Source organism: Podarcis bocagei (genome assembly GCF_964188305.1).
Source record: "Podarcis bocagei genome assembly, chromosome: 10".
Classification (NCBI taxonomy): Eukaryota; Metazoa; Chordata; class Lepidosauria; order Squamata; family Lacertidae; genus Podarcis; species Podarcis bocagei.
In genome coordinates, this window is record NC_138135.1 from 70,891,549 (window position 1) to 70,912,147 (window position 20,599).

The 20,599-nt window shown below is 42.2% G+C and overlaps 1 protein-coding gene across 3 annotated transcripts in view; it reads right to left on the reverse strand.

Annotated features, from left to right (window-relative positions):
* Positions 1–19,664, reverse strand: part of PIK3CG (phosphatidylinositol-4,5-bisphosphate 3-kinase catalytic subunit gamma) — a 31,631-nt gene extending 11,967 nt beyond the window's left edge. The window contains exons 1-7 of one of the 3 annotated variants that reach the window (XM_081211490.1): positions 19,304–19,664; positions 10,056–12,047; positions 7,014–7,079; positions 6,671–6,896; positions 4,776–4,879; positions 3,790–3,936; positions 2,134–2,224 (exon numbers count right to left, since the gene is read on the reverse strand). In XM_081211490.1, the coding sequence (XP_081067616.1) occupies positions 2,134–2,224; positions 3,790–3,936; positions 4,776–4,879; positions 6,671–6,896; positions 7,014–7,079; positions 10,056–12,035 (2,614 nt within the window). In that variant the 5' untranslated portion in view covers positions 12,036–12,047; positions 19,304–19,664. Of the gene's footprint in view, positions 1–2,133; positions 2,225–3,789; positions 3,937–4,775; positions 4,880–6,670; positions 6,897–7,013; positions 7,080–10,055; positions 12,048–14,648; positions 14,801–14,919; positions 15,093–19,303 lie in introns of those variants that run through there. The other 2 variants (XM_081211489.1, XM_081211491.1) reach the window with 2 other exon arrangements.
* Positions 19,665–20,599: the final 935 nt, after the last annotated feature.

The following is a 20,599-nucleotide window of genomic DNA, read 5'->3' on the forward strand; positions in this document are numbered from 1 at the left end:
ACGCCTTCCGGAAACTCCCACTTAAACTCGATATTATTTCTTTTAAGTATCTGTACTAATTCTTTGTAAGAGTTTCTACGTTTTAGAAGCCTCACCGGGATATCTTTGAAGATTATTATGTTGTTTCCTCCAATGTTTAACCTTTTCTCTCTGTTCTTATGTAGGATCTTATTTTTTATTTCCTTATCTTTGAATATAATTAAGCAATCTCCTACAAATTTTTTATTCTTTAGGAGTTTGGCTTTTAACCTGAAAGCTGATTGTATTGCCTTTTCTACTTCTTCTGTTGGTAATTCCAACCAGAGGGCTAATTCTACTGTTATTTTTTCCTTTATGTTTTCCCCTCGACCTTCAGGTATACCTCTCATCCTGAGATTAGCCTCCCTCTGTCTTAATTCGTTCATAGCAATCCAATCTTTTAAATCCTCTTGGCTTTTGTTTAAACCCCGTATATCAGCTTTGATTCTTTCTTCCTCGCGTCTTACTTCCTTCAATTCTGCTTTTGTCTTTTTCAGACCTTCCTCCACTGTCTGCGTCCTCCTAAATACCTCTTTCATTTGACTTTTCAATTCACTGACTGTTTCGTCTAGTTTCTTATCCACTTCCCCAATTCTATGTTCTACTTGTTCTAATTTGCGCTCAACACTTTTTTCGCTCTCTTTTATCTCCGCAAACATCCTCAGTATCTCTGCTCTAAAGTCCCCTTCTTGCTTTGATCCCTTCCTATCTGCTGGAGTTCCCTTATTCTTAAAATAAGGCAAACCTGATTTTTTTTAAAAAAAATTTTTTTGCAGAGTATATTACAGATTGCCTGTCATGGCAATGGCAACAGCAGTTATGTGTCCACACTGTTTGTGCAATCATAATAAAAAGGTTGGTGTTAAATGCAACATTTTGGTCTGATTTAGCCTTTGCTGATTTCCCCCAGGTTCCCCATGTAATGGGTTCACAGAACCAAATGCTATGTTCAAGTCTACAGTCATTCTGGGCACAAGAATATCTAACTTCCTCCTTCTTAGAAAACCCCATTACTTTATTCAAGTAATTAACAGGGATTCTTAAAAATAAAAAATAAAAATCAGTAAAAGTTCAAGACCCAGGCATGTCTGTGAAATTAGAATAATTCATCTGCATGTAAGAACATAAGTCCTTACGCAGCTGATTTTGGGACAGTCGGAAGACACCCCCCCCCAAAAAAAAGAGAGATGGAACTCTGCCAAGTGTAGCTTAAATAGAATGGGAGGAAGGAGAGTCATTGCCTACTTCCACGTTGGGAGAAAAAACAACTTCAAAACAGATGACAGCAATAGCTGAAAAAATGTACAGTGGTGCCTCGCAAGATGAAAAGAATCCGTTCTGTGATTCTCTTCGTCTAGCGGTTTTTTCGTCTTGCGAAGCAAGCCCATTGACGAATTAGCAGATTAGTGCTATTAGCACTATTAGCGGCTTTTATCGGCTTATCGGCTTATCGGATCAGCTGATAAGCAGCTTAGCTGCTTAGAAAAAGGGGGGGAAAGGAAAAAAAACCCGCAGGAACTCGCAAGACATTTTCGTCTTGCGAAGCAAGCCCATAGGAGATGCGTTTTGCGAAGCACCTCCAAAACGGAAAACTCTTTCGTCTAGCGAGTTTTCCGTCTTGCGAGGCATTCGTCTTGCGGGGCACCACTGTACCTGAGCAGGAATATGTTTGATACACACACAGATCAAACACAACTTGCTCTCACTGATGCATTGCTCTAGTTTACTTCAAAGATGGTCAAGGGACATGAATTTGATGCACATATGAAGCTGAGAAAAAAAATTACACAAAGGCAAGTGTCAACAGCAAAGTTACGCTAGAGAAAGCATTAACCATAGTCTCCTTCATCCATACTCCTTTCATAGAACCTTGCTATTGTATTCATCGAACTGTGGAGTTGGAAGGGACCACGAGGGTCATCTAGTCTAACCCCCTGCAATACAGGAATCTTTTGCCCAATGTGGGGCTTGAACCCACAACCCTGAGATTAAGGGTCTCTTTGTGCAAGGGGAAGTCAAGTAGGACTGGTGTATAACATAACCCAACACAAAAATAAAAATAAAATCCCAATTCCAGATAGCCCTGTGGGGTTTTGATCTTGTTAAATGCTCTACCTATTTTATTTCCTGTAGAAATGCACCCATATGGCAGCAGACATAAATCCAAGGATTCTTCCTCCCAGATGGACTCCATGATTCGAAGTATCTGGTAAAGCAAAAGACACAACAGTGACTTGGGCTGCAATCCTATTCCTAACTGAATCCAGCTTGACGTGTTTCCGAGTAGACACGGTCAGGCTTGCACTGTTTAATCGTAACTATTAAGAAGCAGTTTTAATGTTACAAAAAAGATTGAAGACATATCCATTTTGTAGAAGAGGCAAGCTTACGGAGAAGCAGAGGATTTCAGAATAAAAAGCTAAATGTGAAATGTATACAAATCTTTCTGTCCTGATTTCATTGTCATCTTTCTGCATGAGACATTGATTCGTGTGAAGGGCTGAGACATTCCTCGTAAAAATGAAACCAGAAGCTGGGTGAACCTACACTATTCCAAGCCAGTCGGAATAGGGAAGCCCCATATACATTCTCATCGAACATAGAGAAGGGGTTCAACACTGCACCTTGAAAGCAATACTACTTGGGCTATCCTGCAGTTGCAACGAGGATTCCTTCCCCATTGTTCTTGGAGCTGCTGCAGTACCTCTTCTGACCACAGGAGTGGAGCTGGCTGGGACTGATGTTGGGTTCCCCCCCCCCCGCCCCTGCAGCTAAGGGGTTAACAGACCATGTAACCATAACTTTTATACGCACTGAGAAACCAAGAACATTGTGGGGCTTGCTTTATTGTGATATTCGCTTCACTGCGGTGGTCTGGAACGAAACCATGGGCGTAGCCAGCTCCCCCCAATCAATAAAAACCAATTAAAATACTTAAATAACTGAGGTTCTGCCCCTCCTAACATATAAAGCCTGCCTCTGCAACAAAAATCCTGGCTACGCCCATGAACCGAACTTGCAGTATCTCTGAGGTATGCCTGTACAGTGGTACCTCAGGTTAAGTACTTAATTCGTTCCGGGGGTCCATTCTTAACCTGAAACTGTTCTTAACCTGAAGCACCACTTTAGCTAATGGGGCCTCCTGCTGCTGCCGCCGCGCCGCCGGAGCATGATTTCTGTTCTCATCCTGAAGCAAAGTTCTTAACCTGAGGTACTATTTCTAAGTTAGCGGAGTCTGTAACCTGAAGCATATGTAACCTGAAGCGTATGTAACCTGAGGTACCACTGTACCCAGTCTCAAATGTCTGGAAACAATGATTTAAGGCATTAAACTGTGGTAAAAAAATGACCAAAAAATGACATCTATACAACCTGAGCCAGCAATGAAGCGGTTCACAGCATTAACACCCTAAAAGGGTCTTGTTTCTCCCATAGCTGCAACTTTGGATTCAAACAGCAATCAAACATTGCTCTCAAATGTTGCTCTGACTCTCTGTCCCGCTTGCTGCTTTACTTCTAGGTCACACCAATGCAAACTCTAAACTCTGGCTTTGTCTAACCCTAACCCTAACTGCAAGCTGGAGGAGGCGGCCCATCAGTCTGTTTTCTCGCACAGAGTTCCCTTTCCTTTGTTCTCTTAATGGCCCATCACCCAGGCAATCAGGAAATTAGCCTGCTGGACACTTGCTGGACCCAGTAGTTAGAAGGATCTTGCGTATAGGGCTACCTCCGCCCCTGCAAATTCACAACACAACATAATGCAGATAATACCTGTAAAATAAGCATGTCCTGTCGTAGGTCATCTCCATGTTTGAAGATGATGCCAATCGTTTCATTGGATAAGGACGTGGGATCTGCACATTTGAATTCTAGCCAAAGCGGTTTTTTCTTGGATGCCATTACTTTACACTTTTCTATCTGCAAGATAAACATTCATATATTTCCTACAGCCAGAACTGATGTCCAAAGATTAACAAATCTAACAGTCGTTTTGAAATACAGTGGTACATTGGGTTAAGTACTTAATTCGTTCCGGAGGTCCGTTCTTAACCTGAAACTGTTCTTAACCTGAAGCACCACTTTAGCTAATGGGGCCTGCTGCTGCCGCCGCGCCGCCAGAGCCCGATTTCTGTTCTTATCCTGAAGCACTATTTCTGGGTTAGTGGAGTCTGTAACCTGAAGCGTATGTAACCTGAGGTACCACTGTAATGGATATACCCCCAGAGTTCATAAATGTAAAAAACTGTCTTTAAAATTATCTGCCAAAATTATATTGGGGGGTGGGTGTTTCACACATAGCCCAAGGTCTGTGTTGGGGGATTTCAGGGCTGCAACCTTCCTCTTGCCTCCATGCAAGTTAATGGAGAAATTGCTCTTGCCATTAACTTGCTGAAGGGGAGGGTGGAAGTGTGTTGGGGGAAGGGTGCCACAGAGAGATGCAGCCCTCAAATTGTTAGCTAATTTTGAATGTAGCCCTTGGGCACTGCGAAAAGGACTGGCATCCCTGCTCTACTCTCTCCTGGTTTTATTTTCCAGCTGGCTCTCAACATTCCATGACTCCTGGAGACAGCTGAGCATGCTCAGTCCTCACTAAGCGGTTTATTCATTCATTTGCTTACATCTTTGTCTGCATATCCTAGGGTTCACCTGATCATGCTGATACCTCCCCTTCTTGCTTGTCTGGGACCCTACTTTCTTCTCCAATCCTGTTCACAACTCAACCACCCAGGTTCATTATTTGAGAAAATAATATTTACCACAAGTGCTCCTGCTTTCAGACCAGGGTCATATGGAACTCTAAAGCATTCGGGAAACTTGCTGTCCTGTAGTTTCTCAAGTTTCTGTTTGAGCTGTGCGATTACTGAAGAGTGACAATTAAAAAAAAAAGATCTGCAGTCAGAAACCATTAGTCAGAAGACAGTGGACAGCAACTTGGACAAGAGATTGCTAGTCCCATGGTACGCAACACTCAGCCAGCCTACTTCTTAACCAGAAGTGGATAAAAAAAGTCGGTACCAATGGAAGATGTGTTTGCCTCCAATCTTAAGATTAATTAGAACTTTTCCGGCAGTGCTGGAGAATCAGATCCAGCTAAAGCGATAGAACTTCATCTCTTCATGGGCCAACACTGACTACTGAGCAGGACCACTCACCAATCTATCACCTAATGTCACAATAACATCAGGTGACCCACTGAAAGCTGTGCATTGGGCAGAACTCCTTCCCAACTGAGATTAAACAAGCTAAATTTCAGGCTTATGACTAAGACTTTATTGTTCCAGCAGGCATTTTAAGCATCCATTTTATGATCATTTTTTATCGTTTTACTGTAGGAGTTTGTGTGGATTGCTTTATGTACAATGTTTAGAATTGCAGAAAATTAAGCAGAATATTAAAGTCTGAAACAAACTTGGTCCCGTACAGTCTGAAATTAAACAGAATGGGTACAAGCCTGCTGTGCAGAGCTCCTGAAAACTTCAACTATCAGCTTATTATCAGTGCTTGCATAGAGATGTATGCGGTGCTTTGAAGCCCCAACAATCAGCTGGTTGATGGGACTTCAAAGCAATACACAGAGCTCCATACAAGGCCTGGGTTTTGCAGGCGGCTGCAGCTTTTTTCTCTTTTTTGGTTTAGCCAAATTAGTAGCACAACTGGTCATCATAGCTTGGCCAAAATGACCACATGGGACAAATAGGGTGGTTTGGGGGGTCTAATTTAGGCCCATGGGCAGGAGGATCCCCACTACTGTTTATGGCAGTGGTGTCCAAACTTTTTTCTAAGAGGGCCAGATTTGATGTAGTGAAGAGCCATAGGGGCCGAACAAAGGGACGACCAAAGTTGTTGAGCTTTTCTTATGATTTTACCCAAAAGTTGTTGAATTTTTTTTAGGATTGGAGTTGTTGAGCTTCTTTTGGATTGAAGTTGAAGATTTTACCCTAGGAAATAAACCGCCACAGGGGCCATATTAAACCGACCGGCGGGCCGGATTAGGCCCCTGAAACGGACTTTGGACATGCCTGGTTTATGGAGTCATAATCAAGATTGAACACTTATTAGCATCTCATCTGAATTGAAAATGCTAACAAAGATGCTACTCTAAATGAGAGGGTGGCAGCTATTATTATTCTCTTAATCCTGCTTTTCTGTTAAGACAACCAAAGAAACATCCAAGAGAACAAAATACAAATAAACAACATACATCGTTTCAAAACATCATTACACACACAACACTAGAATGGCAGCACTAAACCATCAGTAAAAATGCAATGGTTTAAAAAGAGCAGACCATAAAAAGTTCTGAAAATAGCAGAAGAATGAAACACTTGGTTGGGGGGAAATGGTCTTCGTAAGCCGTATAAAAACAAAAAGCGAACCATTTGCAACTTTCCATTTTGCACTGCCTACCAAGGATGCAAAGGCACCACAGAATCTTGCAAGTTACCTTTCATTACACCAGAGGTACGGTGCGGGTGGCCCTCCTGAACTTGTTGAGACTCTACCTCCTATCAGCCCCCGAGTGCCTAGCCAAATAGCAAAGGATGATGGGATTTGTAGTTCAGGAAAAATCAAAAGGCCACAGCTTCCCTGCATTACACACAATAAAAGCTTAACATACAGGTGAGACTGTGCTTAGAAGATCTGCAAGTACCTTGAGGTGTGACGTCGTGCTTTTCCGCAGAAACGGACTTCATGTCCATTGTCACTTTATGCAACAGCTCAGTTACCTGAACCTGCTTCATGAAGTCTTGCAGCATGGCTTTCCCACAGCCTCTCAGATAAGCTTCCAGGATCACAGCAAACCTTTGCTGATAGTGCATGGACTGTGCAATCTCGCTTCTCAAAAACCAAAACAAAAAGTGTCCTATTCTTTTGTTCTATTGAGTGGGAGGAAGAGAACGTATTAAAAGATGAGATTATCTTCTCAATTAAAAAGTCTTAATTCTGGCGGTATTTGTACATTTCATTTTCTTGAAGGAGTTTAGAATACTTACCCTTAAGCCTCGTTTTAGAAGAAATCGGGCTAATGCGCTGTCATGATAAGGCTCAAATTTCACAGCCTGAAAAACAGATAACAAAAGTAAGTGGAGATTGATTTCATTTAATTTCTGTGCAGTATGTGAGACAAAGACATCTTTTCTTTCCAGTTCCCGTTTTTTTGGTCTACATACCATTAATGTCAAATACAATGTAAGATTATTAAGGTGACCGTAACCAGGGGTGGGGTGCACATCAGGATAGAATACACACACATACAATTTGTTTATGGGTTTGATTATGCTTTAATTTGTAAAGACACAATCAGAAAGTTAAACACGCAGACCATTTTGACTCAGAATCCATCGTCCCTTTACTAAGTGTGGCAAGACAGAACAAGAGCAGATAAAAATATGAAAGTAAAACGACCACTTCTTAAAGCTCTAGCAAAGCTACAGCTTAGTAGCTTGACAACAACTAACATTCTGGAAATGCCAGAGCAAATAATGATGTTTAGTTGTTTTCAGCCAAGCTGCCCTGCACCTGAACTGTGGGACAGAGAAAAGCAAGTTTGCAGGAACCACCAGTCAGCTGGTTGACATTTAGTCAGAATCTCCTTTCTTGTGACTTGAAGCCGCTGGTTCGAGTCCTACCCTCTAGAGCAGGAGAAAACAAGCTTTCTCCATCTTCCATGTGACAGCCCTTCAGATAATCAAAGTTGGCTATCATAGCTCCTTTTAGTCTCTTTTCCAGGCTAAACATACCCAACTCCCTCAAATATTCTTCATAAGATTTGGTTTCTAGATCCTTGATCATCTTAGTTGCCCTCCTCTGCACACGTGCCCGCTTGTCAACACCTTTCTTAAATTGTGGCACCCAGAACTGGACACAGTTCATGTGTAGTCTGACCAAGGCAAAATAAAGTGGTACTATTACTTCCCTTGATTTGGACACTATACCTCTCTTGATGCTACTCAGAATAGCATTAGCTTTCACTTGCTGCTGCATCACACTGTTGACTCATGTTAAGCTTGTGATCCACTAAGACCCCTAGATCCTTTTCACATATACTACTAGTAGGCCAGGTGTCACACATCTTATATTCTGCCTAAGTGCAAAACCTTACATTTGTCCCTATTGAATTTCATTTTGTTAGTTTAGGTCCAAGTCTCTGTTAAGGTCATACTGAATTCCGATTCTGTCTTCTGCAGCCTTAGCTACCCCTTCCCAGTTTGGTGTCATCTGCAAATTTAATTAGCATCTCCTCAATTCATTCATTCAAGTCGTTTATAAAGACGTTGAACAACAACAGGCCCAGGACAACCGTGCAGTGCCCCCCTTTTCACTTTTTTCCAGGATGAGGAGGAAGCATTAATGAGTACTCTTTGGGTTCAGTCAGTCAACTAGCTACAAATCCAACTAACAGTTATCTCATTAAACTCACATTTAACCAGCTTTCTCACAAGAATATCATGGGGGACTTTGTCAAAAGCCTTATTGAAATCAAGATACACTATGTCCACAGCATTCCACTGATCCACCAAGCTTGTAACTCCATCAAAAAAAAGAAATGACATTCTTCTGGCTTGACTCTCCCTTTTTATCACAATTGATGAGAAATTGATGAGTTCCCCGATCCTGCTGTTTTGACTGATGGATTGTTGTCTTGGTTTGGTAAATTTGGATGTGTTTTTATCCTACTGCATTTTGATCTGTTGTTCACCACTGTGGAGGTCCTATTGAATTTAGCAGGCTTTACTCCCAGGTAAATGGGGTTAGGATTGCAGCCTAAATGAAATACTTGGGAGGGGGGTGTTAGACAGGATTGTGTCAAAAGTAGAATTCTCACCAAATTCAAAAGCATTTTCATCATTTTTTTTATGATTGAGAAACTTCATTTGCCAATAAAAGTTACAAGACCACGTGATATCAGCAATTGCAGGGATTATTCAACTTCTCACTGCAATGCCACTCCTCAGCATTCTGCCTTTTATAATAGGAGAGTAAATAGCCACTTGGTCCATCAATTTCATAATCTCCAAAGCCCTGATAATAGGCAAATTCATGTGACTACTTTTTGAGGATAATAAACTAACACAAAATTACTTTTCTCCACAGGGTTCTTGTGTTAAAAGAACCTTGCAAACGTGTGCACAGAGACAAGTCAGGAAGCTGCTGTGTTCTGAAACACATTTCATTTTAAGATGTAACATGCAATTTTACCACATTGGGGCATTTTCACCAAGGGTACATTTGTCAGCTGACAAGAGGAATTGTAATTTTTTACCGCAACACAGGCTACTTTGACCTAAACACAAGTTAGCATTTCCCTCCTTTAAATTATGCCCTTGGGAATTATTAAAACAACTGATATACTTCCTTTCATTTCAAGAAGATATACCAAGGTGGTTGACATACAAAGAAAAGCCGGCAGCAAAACAAGAATCCTATAGGGGATGGAGGTATACAAAAGCACATTGGTTGGTTAGAAAGCTGTTCTACTACTCTTACACAAGCAAAGATTCTGTGGTTAAAAAAAGAACTTTGGATATATTGACTACTCCATACATTTATGCTGAGCAATGGATAGCTGCAAAATTAATTGGAAACTTGCACTTCTGAATGGACACAACAGACATGAGATAAGTCATATCACTTAGTACAGGAGAACCTCAAGTCCAGGAGTCAACCTGAGCATTTTTGCCTGGATGAAATGTGTCACTGAACCCTGATAATGCTTTTTGCTTGCCAGGACTGAGGACAGAGTGTGCATGGAAATTAGCCTGCATAGAGGAGAAATTTACATTAACTGCTCCACCCACTTTTGTTTCTGGCCCCACCCACCCTTGGCATGTCCCCCCTAGAAGGCTGTTCAGAACAGAATGTGCACCTCAAGCTGAAAAAGATTCCTCATTCCAACTGAGTGGGACCTGAAAGGCAATATGATCAGTTCACACATTCAGGTGCACCAGGCAATAGATGTATGCCCATCATGCTGCCCAAAGCATTTCATGTTCCCTTAAAAAGATAAGAAAAAATGGAATGAATATCCATCATACCTGAACTAGCTGCAAGAGATAATGAAGAACATCATCATCTTCTAAACCCTCCAGTTTTTGCACCGCCATCGCTCTCACGTTTTCATCGGAAAAGTTGCAGTCTAGAAGTTGCATTGTCAATCCAACATCCAAGGTGCTTTGATCCCAAGCATCTCTCTTGGATAATAATTGGTATGTTTCAGCTACTATTTCTTGCTGTCCCCATTTCACAGAGCTAAGCAGCTTAGGGTATGCCTTTGGGTGCTTTATACTTTCATATCGGAAATGCCACAGTAACTCTTTGTCTTCAGGGGTAAGTGGATTAAGCAGGTCAGTGGCTATGATCTCTTCAAGCTGTTTGCGCAGTTGGTTGGGCATTTCAGCTCTGGCCCTGTCCGCTTGTGGATCAGATGCTATCTTGTGCTTGGGCAAGGCTATGGGGTGGCAGTATTTGTCCAGGACAATGGAGACAGCCATGGAATTGTCTTTATCTGGATTTGTGGCTGAAGTAAGCTTATCAGCATTTATACTTCCCTGCTCTTCCCCTTTGCCTGGAAATTTCCACATATGAAGCACGTAGTCACCAGTCCGGAGCAGGGACCGGTGGTCTATCAACAAAATGTTTACATAATAGAGAAGCTGGGTTTTGCATTTAGCGTCAGAACTTGGGGAATCATGCAAATGGAGATTAGCCTTTGCAGACGAAGCTGGTGCTTTGCCACAATATACCTGCAGGGTCAGAAGTGCCCCTTTGGGCAAGTCTTTAATCTTGATATCAAACTCAAGCCAAGTATTCCACAGGACTTCTTCAGTAAATGGTTTAGCTGTAGTTCTTTTCTGTGAAAGGAGCTGCTGGCCATGTTGAATATTAGCCTCAACAAATACAGTAAGGTCTGTGTTTCTTGGAAGCACAGGGATATCAATGCCAATTATTTTGACCCTGAATTTCCTGTTGCAATCCCACAATGATATAGTGAATACTCTCTCATGATCCTTGCCATCTATTGTCAGCTGTTCATGGTATCCTGACACTCCAGTGCAATCATCCACTAAGGGCCACTCCTCTTTTTGCACCTCATCCTGGTTTGGGTCAGGCGGCTCATCCAGGACCAGGTGAATTTCATCCTCATTCTTGAGGCACTGCCTTATCCAGTGGAAGTTTTTGAGAGGTGTGTCTCCTACAATATACTCATCCCTGCCACTCACCCTCAGAACAAAGTTCAGCTCACTGTAATCTTCAGGAATATTCATCAAAGATTTCTTCTTTGCCATTTTGGTGAAAAAACTCTGAAGGATGAGATCTGGACTGTCATCAATAGGTACTTTAATCTTTTGGCTAGTTGTTCCTCTGTGTATATTTATTAAAATATTATTATTGACAATTTTACTAAGCAAGTAGTCTGGGAGTGGTTTGGATGTAATCCAAGGGTGCATTGAATACAATTTTGGATCTCTGCAGGTTACTTCAATTGTCCGTGGAGTGACTAACCTGCGTCGAGCAAATTCCAGCTCGTCATCATGAACATTACTGACATCAGTAACATCATAGCCAATCAAATAATTGAGTTGCTTTTGAAACTTCTGAACGTCCTCTGTGGGCTTCTGCTTTTGGATCACATGAATTTTGCCCACTTTCTTCTGTAGCACTTTCCAATACAATATACAGTCAAGTGTCTGTATTATTTGATGTTTGTCGTAAATTTCATACCACTGTCCCTTCTTTTGGTACTGAAGAACAAATTGATCTGGAGTGAATTTATGGTAGAAATCCGAGGTCTGATTCCTCTCTATTGCTCGCATCCAAACTTGTGCTTTCATCTGCTCTACTGTACAGTTGCTGGCTATATCTATTAGCATGTTGCTTGTAGGGAGAATGAACTCAATGGATATCAATTCAGTTGAAGACAAGTTGCTTGCTGTGGAGTGTGGCTTCATCCTTCTCCTTCTTCGTTTGTTGTCGTCTCTCATAACAACAGGTTGTTCACTGCTCACCAACTCCATACCACAGGAAGACTAGGAACACAAGAGAAAAGAGCAGGTCATTTTTAGTCCTTTGTTATCAGCATAGTTCTGCTTAATTTTCAGTTAATTTTTTTCTGCTGCATTTTCATTGAATTCAATAATCACCATCAGGTTTACATAAATGACAGCAGGCATTAGCCAGCCAAAGTTAAAGCATTTTTAAGTCCCTTTGAGTGCCTTCAATAGTATTTAAAACAGCTTAAGTTCAGGAAAAATTGGATGCAACCCAGCCAAAAAGGCTGGATAGAATGGGTTGTATCCGCACTAATCACAAGTGGAGTTCCACTAATGGATTTCTCCTCTTAGCAGCAGAGGACACAACTCTTCCTGATTTCACCTTCCCCTGCAGCCACCCCATGCCCTTCGGAAAGCATATCAGAGGGTGGGGTACCATCTGGCATAGGGTGGGAGTAGTACAAGGTGGGGTGGGGGCTAGCCAGGTTTTCTGCCCCAGATGAAGACTCCAGAGAGGTGCCATTGAGGTTCCCAGCCTGTGTGTGTATGCGAATGTGCATGGGGCGTGCCAAACTGGGTCTTTGTTTTGCCCCCTGGTGAAAGGGGCAGCTGAAAGGGAGCCTCTACTGAAGTCCCAATCTTTTTTTGGACCAACACCCCCTTGGTTCAATGCCCCCTATCCTATGAAATTTCCTATGAAAACCATTATTCCAAACAGCAGTTTGAACACCCTCCCCCCGAGGGAAGATAATAACCCAATAAAATTCAAACAGTAAACATTAATTTTACATTTATTGAAAATCCAGTGGAATTTTATATTTATTTTATCCAACAAAATTGAATTTAAACCAGTGAAACCAGCTCTTCAAAGTCTGGTAGTCATTTTTACTTACAGCACACACACACTTGCTTCCTAGTGCCTGGTAATCCCACTGCCCCCCACCTACTTTGGAAACCACTGATCTACTGAATCAGAATCCCTTCTGTCAATGAAAGGAGCTCTTCAATTTGCAGAAGGGCATGTCTAGATCCAACTCAAAGTAGGGTTTTTATATATAATCTATTGCCTCATAACGGCAGCAGATGACATATGGAAAAGCTTTCAGATTGTACCACAACACTACACTGATCTTCAAACTTCAGATTTGAGTCTGTGAACCCTAAACCTCAAGGTTAAAGAGATTGGTTGAGTGAATGCTTTCTATTTCATTTATATCATCAACAAACTCATATGTAGGCTTCTAAGCCATTTGCAAAGTATAAATGCAAGTTACAGAAACATTTAAATTGTTAAAATATATAGTAAAGCAAACTCATTAACACCACCACACAGCAACTAAAACAGAAATTCCAGATCAAGGAAAAGACTGTGTAAACAACGGAAGAACAGGATACTCATCCAGATATTGACCAGGCCAAAACCTGCTTAGCTTCAGGAATAGAACTTCATCTTGGAACCATTTTCTCTGCTATTCAGCAGCTTCAGTTATCTTTTTTTTTTAATTTTAGACTTTCTGCTTGGTTGGTTCTTAAATAAAACACAGTCAGCACTCAAAAAAGCACCCAAAAATGCCCCTTATAATAATGTTAAATTATAAATCGCAAGCCATTCATTCAAATAATGTTTGCTAGGCTACTGTGATAATTACCCAAAGTTAAAAAAAAATAATAATCCCCAGGGTTTGGTTGTGCTCAGCCACACAGTTTTTATTCTGGCTCCTAAAATACTAAAGCTGAAGCCTGGAAACTGAAAATATTTGTACAGCCCTGCATAAGAGATGATAATATTCTTTCCCATCCCATCAACACCACAATTTATGTCAGTTTTCTTTAATAGGAAATTAAGCACAACCTTTCCAAATATTTAAGTTGGCAACCTTTCCTAGATATGCCAAAACCCTAGAAGCACTCTTGAATTATCAGCCTCATGTTCCTGGATAACAATAATATTTAACAATGCCTTTACTCACTAATTGAATCAGTATGCAGATCAGAAAGTATGTACTTAATAATTTAGCTGTCCCATGTATATCTCTCTATTTTGACTACATTTACAATAAAACACAAGAATTGTCAAAACGATAACACAGGTTGTCAAAGAGAGGTAAAAAGACTCCACAGAAGATCGAAAAGCACAGGCAAGAGGGTTTTAAAACAACAACAACAACAACAATGTTAAGATCAGACCTAAAACCATCTAGTCCAGTATATTATTTTCAAGGAGCAGCCACAAGCAGAGAAGGTTGGATTCCGCCCCCCCCCCCCCGTTTGTCTCAAGTACATTCTGTCTTTCACCTTATCTGCTAATGTCCTTACTGTTTCAATACTGCTGCATCAAATGAAATGAAAGTTAACCAACCTAGACTATCCCTGGTTTAGTTTCCCCTTCTTATATAGAACTGTGTTGCTCAACAATAGCATTTTTTTCCAGAATGGATTTTAAATGCACAAACCTACCTGTCGGTAACCCCCTTCCCCGACTTTAACTCCCCAGAAAGCTTTCAAAAGAAAGATGGGAACACAACCAACCCAAATTGGGATGGCATAAATTACTGAACAGCATTCCTAGTTTTGTAAGAGCCAGCTGATAGGAAACACCATTTTAAAACACGGACGCAACATTTAACAAAACATTACCCCCAATTGAAAAACAGAAACTGAGCTCCTGGAAAAGACTCATCTGTACAGATTTTAAGTCTGGCTGCTTTAAAACGACAATCATTCACAACATGAAGAGTAGTTTGTGTAGGCTGTTCCGCTTTTCTTGTTTGTCTTCATAAGCAGATGCAAAGGAAGTGCTCTAGTAACCAGGAAGGAAGCTTTAACCCACTTGGTTATAGAGAGGATTGCAATATATATATATATATTTGATGCTTTTCCTGTTACGAGCCGTCAAATACATGCTTACCGTAATAGCAACTTTTAAAAGAGGAACCGGTTTTTCGCGCATACATGTGGAGACATATGCTAAAAGTTGCCCAAAAGAATAAATAGGAAATGAATTAATTCAGCATAAAGGAAAACAGCAGACTGTGAATCATATTTGGTAATAAACTATTCTAAGTTTAGTGGATCACCAACTGCACTGTGCCTTCCTGGGAGGCACAGAACACTTGGAGTGGATTCTATGAAGTTCCAGGGAGGGATTCGACTCTGAGGCAGGTGCAGCCTTCTTCCCAACAGCCACCAAGATTTAGCTGGGTTAAATGCCCCCTGACAGAGAGTCCTCCGTGATCCATGTTGGATCTAGAAGTCTGTCCCATCCCAATACATTTTGCAGAGTGCATCTGCTTTGTACTAATGGCACTTCCCTATGTGTGATTTAGGAGGGATCAGAGATACTCTGTCCTACTCTTTTTCTAATGCCAATGTTGGATTCATGAGCCCACCCATAGATCCTTGCACATAGCAGCAGGCTGAATGCACACAACATGCTTATGTGTAGAACAAATTATTGCTACTGGGTTGGGGAAGATAGATGTTAAATCAAGCTTAGAAGGGTGGGACCGAGCTCAAAAAGTCTGAGAAACACTGGCCTACTAGTAACTTGTTGATAATAACAACCAGTACAGTGGTACCTCGGTTTACAAACTTAATCCGTTCCAGAAGTCCGTTCTTAAACCAAAACCATTCTTAAACTGAGGCGCACTTTCCTGCCGCCAGTGCCCTTCCACCGTTCAGATTCCGTTCTTAGACCGAGGTAAAGTTCTCAAACCAAGACACTATTTCTGGTTTTGCAGAGTTTGTTAACCAATTCTTCTTAAACCGGACTCTTCTTAAACCAAGATACTACTGTAATTGGATAAACACACACCATGTTGTTTAAGCTGTAAAACTTTCTGGTTATTATTATTATTATTATTATTATTATTATTATTATCATTATTATTATTATTATACTAAACCAAAGCTGAGCATCACATTAATGAGCCTCAGCAAGCCTAACTGAGGTACATGCTCCTATCCCACACTGCTACTTATGCCCGAGCCAGGAATCCTGGTTTAAAACAAGCAATGGTTAGTTGCTAAACAAGCCTGCTTGATTACCCATACCTTTATGGCATGAAGCTGGCTTGGCTAGCAACTACTGTAACCACTGTTTGTTGCTAACCAGGACTCACTACACCAAGATTATTTGAAACTAAAAGCAAGCATGGCTCAGGGAGAGAGGAGCATGCAAGCCACTAGGGCTACATACAAACCATACATTTAAAGTACCGGTACATCTGCCCCACCCTCTTCCCAAAAAGAATCCTGGGAACGATAGTTTATCCTTCACAAAGCTACAGTTCCCAGGATTCCTTTAAGAAGCAATGTGCTTTAAATCTATGGTGCGTATGCAGCCTAAGTCATCCAAATAGTGTGCATGGTTTAGTGTTATATGAACCAATATTTCCTCTTTTAAGCAAGCAATCTAAGGAAGTCAACAAATGAAGGAACTGGGCTTGTTTTTGATATATGTTATTAGTAACAGAAGCGATGCAGAGCACCAAGATCATTGGAATAGTCTACAGACTACTGCTCTGGGAAATAAAAATGGAGGGAAGGTTTCGGGGCCTGCAAGAATACAGATGGTACACACCATCAATTGATGAGAAGATCTGCAGTCTTTTAATAAAACGATTACAGGTTCCAGACATGTGCTTTTTGATTGATGGGTACTAGTCTAGACCAAGACAGCTAGTCACCCACAATGACATGTACTGGGTTTTTGGTTATTCCCACCCAAATCTGAGTGCCCCCCCCCGAAATCTTGCAGAGGGCCCACTTGCAAGAAGATATTTTGCTGTCCCAAAATACTGCTGTCCTGAACTATGTAATTTGCTAATATCACTGAAACATTGTATTTTCCCAGAAGAAAAAAAGTGCTTGCTGTTAAGATGAACCAAGTCACCTCTAATGATTTTGTCAATTTGTACCTAATTCTGTCAGAGTCAAGAATGAGCTTTGAAGCTAACAAGCTCTGTTGGGGGGGGGGGGCAATCTTTGTGGTAGAAACAATTTGCCATATTCACAGAAAGTATTTTCTTGACATAAAAACCTGCAAGGGCAACTCTGTAAGGGAACAAAGCAAAACAAAACAAAAGACAATGTGCAGTCACAGCAGCGAATTCATTTGGATCCAGCCCACTTAGCAGGCACCTGACAGCAAGGGATTTCAGCCATGTTTTCTACCTTATAAGAGGTGGGGCAAGTAGCAACATCAGTAATTTAAAGCCACTCAACATCTCCCACTTCTCATTGAGCATGAACTCTGGCTGTGCCTTGAAGGAGGCAAGCATGTGGTGGAAAAGAAAATGAGTAGGTGATGATGAATGCTAAGTATCTCTTGCAATTGACAGGGATACAGAAAGATCCCGCGCTCAGCTACTAAGGCAGAACATCCACCTTCATCATATGAGTGATGCAATTCTTATCTAACCTGGGATGCTACTCTCATCACTGGTTAGCAGGTCCACACTATGCATCTGAAGCATATTCAATGCACCCAAAGGCCTGCTGGATCTCAAACACTGGAGGCTAGTTCTTTTCATCCTTGCAACCACCAAACTGCTGCACCAAGGCCAAGGAATCCTCACTGTCATAGCAATGCTTGTTTTCATCGTAAGGTGAGACAAGGCACTGACAAATCAATCAAGATACTCCATTGACAAGGGAACCTATAAACCAACATGTATTGTTTCCAGCTTTACCACCCAGGGCCCAACAATCTGGCACTTAAGCTGCTTTGGCTTTCAACCTGTTCATGCAATATTTGAATTGTTAAGATAATAGAACAGCGTGTAATAAAGAGAAGAGCCTTACTCATGGTTCTGGTTATATGAAACATTTGACAGTTTCACATGTGCCTGGAACAATAAGCCAGGGAATGGACGGACTTGCAACAAGCACACGGAACAAATTATTTATGTCAACATCCATCTCCCAAAAGCACTGTACAGTAATTGGAGATCCCTGGTAAAATAACTGCCTCCAATGAAAAACTAGATCTGTTCATCAAAAGAAGCTACTCCTCTCCTGCACTTCAATTCACAGGGCATCACCTTTATCAATTTCAATTTGCTTCGATTTGCTTTTTTGGTGACCTGAATCAACAGAGAAAAGCAAGGCCTTCAGGGAGTCCTTGCTCTAACTCAGAACACCTTGTTAAAACCACAGTTTGACTTAGGCAAGAAAAAGCACCTGCAAGGCACCTGTTTGAGTTGTGATAGCTTATACAGAGCCGCTGAACACCCCTATTAAACATGCTTTTTGCAAAACCACATTTCTCTTTTGTGCCTCTAATGTGCTATGAAAAACATTAATGAAGTTAGTATTGAACACTGGTAAGTGTGACAGACTGACCAAGGAGGAAACTGGTCTTCATTTGTAGAAATGAATGTTAAAGCACACAAATAACTTTGAATATGTTACAGCTCATTTGAATTTTTTTATTACTAAAATATACTTCCAAAAAACCTGCGCCTGACATCTCCTAAACACCAAGCAGGAGGAGAGTTGTGTTTCAAAAAGGCATTCGCCCATGCCCTAATGTATGCCACCTCTAGCCATGCAAATACTTATACACAGTCCCTTCGATAGAGCTTTTGCTTGTGTGAAGGCATTTCCAGGAACAGGAGCTTAAACCGGAGCCTAAAATAATGGGGTAGAGTTCGAGAAACTACCAAAGGCCTTAGAAACGCATGGCAAGAGTCTAAAACACTTTGTGCCCTTTACATTTGTAATAACTTCCAACACAAAAACACAGAACTACTCTCACAATCTATTTCTTACTCTCTTTGAGACCAGGGATAGCAGTGAAAAATGTGTGTGTTGGGGGGGGTGTGTCTTAATCAGCAAAAAGTTTCATTTACATCTACCAAAACCTCCGTGTGTGTGTGTGTGTCTTTTTGACACAATACCTTTCCAACTATTAATTTTTAGAACATCCATTTTTTTTATTTTCCCCCGAATTCCCTATTACAGCAGCAGCGCACCAGAATGAAACTAATTTTCAACACGAGACCAGCGAGAGGCCCAACCGATCATTCAACTTTCTAGCAAACTTTTCTCACTGCCGCGAGACGGAGAGACCCAACTACCCAAAGTTAGGGGGAGAGTTTTGCCTGCCGCTTTTCCTCCTCCAGGTGAGGAGCTGGATGAGCGGCAGGTACGACTTTATGGAGGAGGAGGAGGAGGAGGAAGTCGCCGCCAGAGAGAACCTCGGAGCAGGGCAACGAGCACACACGCGTCCACGCATCCACACATGCACGCTGCCCTCCTCCTCCTCCCGGGTTCCTCGCTCTACTTACTGAGGCCGCCAAGGGGAGAGCGAGGCCCGCCTGCCTTCCGCCGCGCACGCAGGTTGCCTGCCTGCTTGAGCCTCGCAGCGAGGGCTGCGCTTGTTTACATGGCCGGCGGCCGGCTCGGTTGCCCCCGCGTCCTCTCGTTGCCCCGGCAGGGCCCTTCCCAGAAACGCCTCTGAGGAGCCTCGGCTTCCTTCAGGCCGGAGGGCGGGAGCTGCCCAGCACCTGCCCAGGCGGCGGCGGCGGAGGCCTCTCTCTCGCCCCCTTCCTCCCGAAAGGCGAAAGGCAGCGCGGCCTAGGAAAGGCGGGAAGAGGGTAGGCCCGAGCCAGCGCCGGGCGGCTCGTTCTGAGGGGAAAGGATCCGCCAGAAGGGAGGCCGAGGCCGCAGGAGGGTCGCGTTCACCGGCCGGAGGCGAAGGCGCGGAGAGGCCGCCCAGGGCCACGGACAAGTTCGGCAGGAGTTTTCTTCCTCACCGGCCCACAACTGTCTGTCGCGGGGCGAAAAGCAAAGTTTGGCCCCCTGAAGAGTCCAGGGCAGAGTAAGGGCCGCCAGTCTGAGGCCCAGATGAAGAAACGAGCTAAATAAAAATGCGAACCCGTCGGAGAGCCAGGAACGGGTCCTCTCTTAAACAGAGGTTAAAAGGCAAAACGTTAGAAAGGGAACCGAATAAAGTTATGTGAGGCCTAAATAATAATAAAAACGCATAAAAACAAACTGAAGATTCCGACTCTTCCCTAGGAAGACACAGCACTCTTTCTTAGGGAACATCCTCACAATTGCCTATTTATCTTGTCCACATAACACATAAAACACATAAGTTGGCCTGTTTACCAGAAGTTATGCTTCTAAACTGTACAATTGTCTTAAGTTCTCTGGGCGGTTTACAATAAAGGGTTAAAATCCCCAAAAAACAAAAGAGGCAAAAACAAGGCAGGTTTCAAGTTAGTGGTCTCCGCACTGCAGCCTGGAGATGCCCTTCCTTGTCTCTTGAAACGGATGCAAACCAAATAATAATTAAAATTTATATGCCACCTTTTCAGCAGCCTGACCTTGTGCATGTTTAATCAGAAGTAAGCATTTCTACATTCCATTTCTTCCTCTTCTTCTTTGACGATCCCTCGTATCCAAGTAAGATTGTCTTCCATAAACATGGTTTTAACAATGAGTCCGTAAGTGACGGTGGAGGCCAATTCTGGATCCACACATCATTCCACAGTGGGGACGTTGGTTTCCGGGCAGGAGTTGATCACGGTGTGGATTTGCCAAGCGTGCCTTCTTGGCACGTTTCTCCCTTGCGTCCT